Source organism: Pseudophryne corroboree, chromosome 5 (genome assembly GCF_028390025.1).
Source record: "Pseudophryne corroboree isolate aPseCor3 chromosome 5, aPseCor3.hap2, whole genome shotgun sequence".
NCBI classification, from domain to species: Eukaryota; Metazoa; Chordata; class Amphibia; order Anura; family Myobatrachidae; genus Pseudophryne; species Pseudophryne corroboree.
The window spans coordinates 748588393-748590731 of record NC_086448.1 but is presented as its reverse complement, the minus strand read 5'-3'; the positions used below and the strand labels follow the sequence as shown (position 1 = coordinate 748590731).

The following is a 2339-nucleotide window of genomic DNA, read 5'->3' as shown; positions in this document are numbered from 1 at the left end:
AAGCTACTATACTCTATAGTAGTATGTACAAAGAAGAAAGAAAAAGAAAAAAACACGGGTAGGTGGTATACAATTATGGATGGACTGCCGAGTGCCGACACAGAGGTAGCTACAGCCGTGGACTAACGTACTGTGTCTGCTGCTAATATAGAGTCTAGACTGGATGATAAATTATTGATAATGAGATGAAATCAATATAATATCACTAGTACTGCAGCCGGACAGGTACTATATATATTTATTATGTAATGACTGATGACGGACCTGCTGGACACTGTCAGGTCAGCACAGCACCGCAGACTGCTACAGTAAGCTACTATAGTAGTATGTATAAAGAAGAATGAAAAAAAAAAACCACGGGTAGGTGGTATACAATATTATATATATATATATATTATATACAATTATATATATATATATATATATATATATATGGAAAACAAAAGGTGAGAATAGGCGCCTCCTAGTGTAATATTATATATATAATGTGACCATCACCCTTGATATCACCCTGTAAAGTGGAACTGTACCGTGTATGGTGGAATTCCAACCACCTTTAGAATAGCATAAAGTCACAATTTGAGCGGCGTCATCAGTGATCTCAATGATCTCCTGTTAATCTTCCTTCATCTTGTTACTCATTTGGCCTCTCTTTCCTTGATCCACATGTGAGACACAGAAATATCCGCTCTGACATCCATATGCTGTAATGCGCCTCTGGGTATCCGGAATATTGTGAACACTCAGCCAGGTAACATTGCTGGGGAGATCTCTCAGCTCTGGGAACAGATTCTCCACTGGCTGTTCTTCAAACTGGTGCAGACCTTCATTCTCCTTGTACAGGTGAATGTACTGATCGTTGCCTCCGAGTAAAAACACTGTCTCCTGCTGGTCTCCGTCCTGTACCTCTGCGTGACTCAACTGAAAGGGGGTGAATTTCAGCTCCAGGTTTAAGCAGCTCTGGGCAATGGAATCCAGATTATACTCAGATCCAGGCTCATAGTCGCAGTATATATTTGGGAAAGGACTTGCTTTATCACCGGAATCCTTAATAAACGTTATTCCAACTACCAGCCCACGCTTGGGAGGCGACTTGCTGAAGGAATCAATAGAGACAATCTCAGCGTCAACTGTACCATAAGGCCACACCCCCTTCCTGATAGCTTTCCATGGAATGGGCTGGTAGTTGGAATAACGTTTACTAAGGATTCCGGTGATAAAGCAAGTCCTTTCCTAAATATATACTGCGACTATGAGCCTGGATCTGAGTATAATCTGGATTCCATTGCCCAGAGCTGCTTAAACCTGGAGCTGAAATTCACCCCCTTTCAGTTGAGTCACGCAGAGGTACAGGACGGAGACCAGCAGGAGACAGTGTTTTTACTCGGAGGCAACGATCAGTACATTCACCTGTACAAGGAGAATGAAGGTCTGCACCAGTTTGAAGAACAGCCAGTGGAGAATCTGTTCCCAGAGCTGAGAGATCTCCCCAGCAATGTTACCTGGCTGAGTGTTCACAATATTCCGGATACCCAGAGGCGCATTACAGCATATGGATGTCAGAGCGGATATTTCTGTGTCTCACATGTGGATCAAGGAAAGAGAGGCCAAATGAGTAACAAGATGAAGGAAGATTAACAGGAGATCATTGAGATCACTGATGACGCCGCTCAAATTGTGACTTTATGCTATTCTAAAGGTGGTTGGAATTCCACCATACACGGTACAGTTCCACTTTACAGGGTGATATCAAGGGTGATGGTCACATTATATATATAATATTACACTAGGAGGCGCCTATTCTCACCTTTTGTTTTCCAGATTTACTATTGGTGGGCTTGAACAGCCAACCACTGGAGAAGAGGGCTGCCATCCCACGAAATATAATACTGGGGGAGTATACTCTAGATATAAGAAAATTGACCATAGGAAAAAAGGATAAGTCATCCTAAGAAGGGTTTAGCGCCATTTACCACCACCAACTTTCTACATATATATATATATATATATATATATATTAAACTGGTGGTGATTGATTATTAAACTGGTGGTCACTTCAGGTCACGTTGCAACTTGCAACTAGTACTCCGAGGCCTAAGCAGACAATCACAAAATATATTATTATACTGGTGGTCAGTGTGGTCACAACAATGGCAGTGTGGCACTGACTCTGGCAGCAAAAGTGTGCACTGTACGTTATATGTACTCCTGAGTCCTGCTCTCAGACTCTAACTGCTCCCCACTGTCAGTGTCTCCCCCACAAGTCAGATAATACACTTACAGTCACACTATCTATTATCTAATCTAGTATAAATATCACTTCAGCAAGTAGTATAGTA

At 41.9% G+C, this 2339-nt stretch overlaps 1 protein-coding gene across 1 annotated transcript; it reads right to left on the bottom strand.

Moving 5' to 3' along the window:
• Positions 1 to 615: 615 nt before the first annotated feature.
• LOC134929668 (KICSTOR complex protein kaptin-like) lies at positions 616 to 1873 on the bottom strand. The gene is made up of 2 exons (XM_063925249.1): positions 1808 to 1873; positions 616 to 1179 (listed from the first exon to the last, which is right to left on the bottom strand). The coding sequence occupies exons 1-2, from the start codon at positions 1871 to 1873 to the stop codon at positions 616 to 618; spliced, it is 630 nt and encodes a 209-aa protein (XP_063781319.1).
• Between the last annotated feature and the right edge of the window lie 466 nt (positions 1874 to 2339).

Coding starts and splice junctions, on each gene's coding strand:
- LOC134929668 (XM_063925249.1), bottom strand. CDS start 1,873: ATGGCAGCCCTCTTCTCCAGTGGTTGGCTGTTCAAGCCCACCAATAGT. Junction 1,180..1,807: donor GTAAATCTGGAAAACAAAAG/GTGAGAATAGGC, acceptor TCCAACTACCAG/CCCATTCCATGGAAAGCTAT.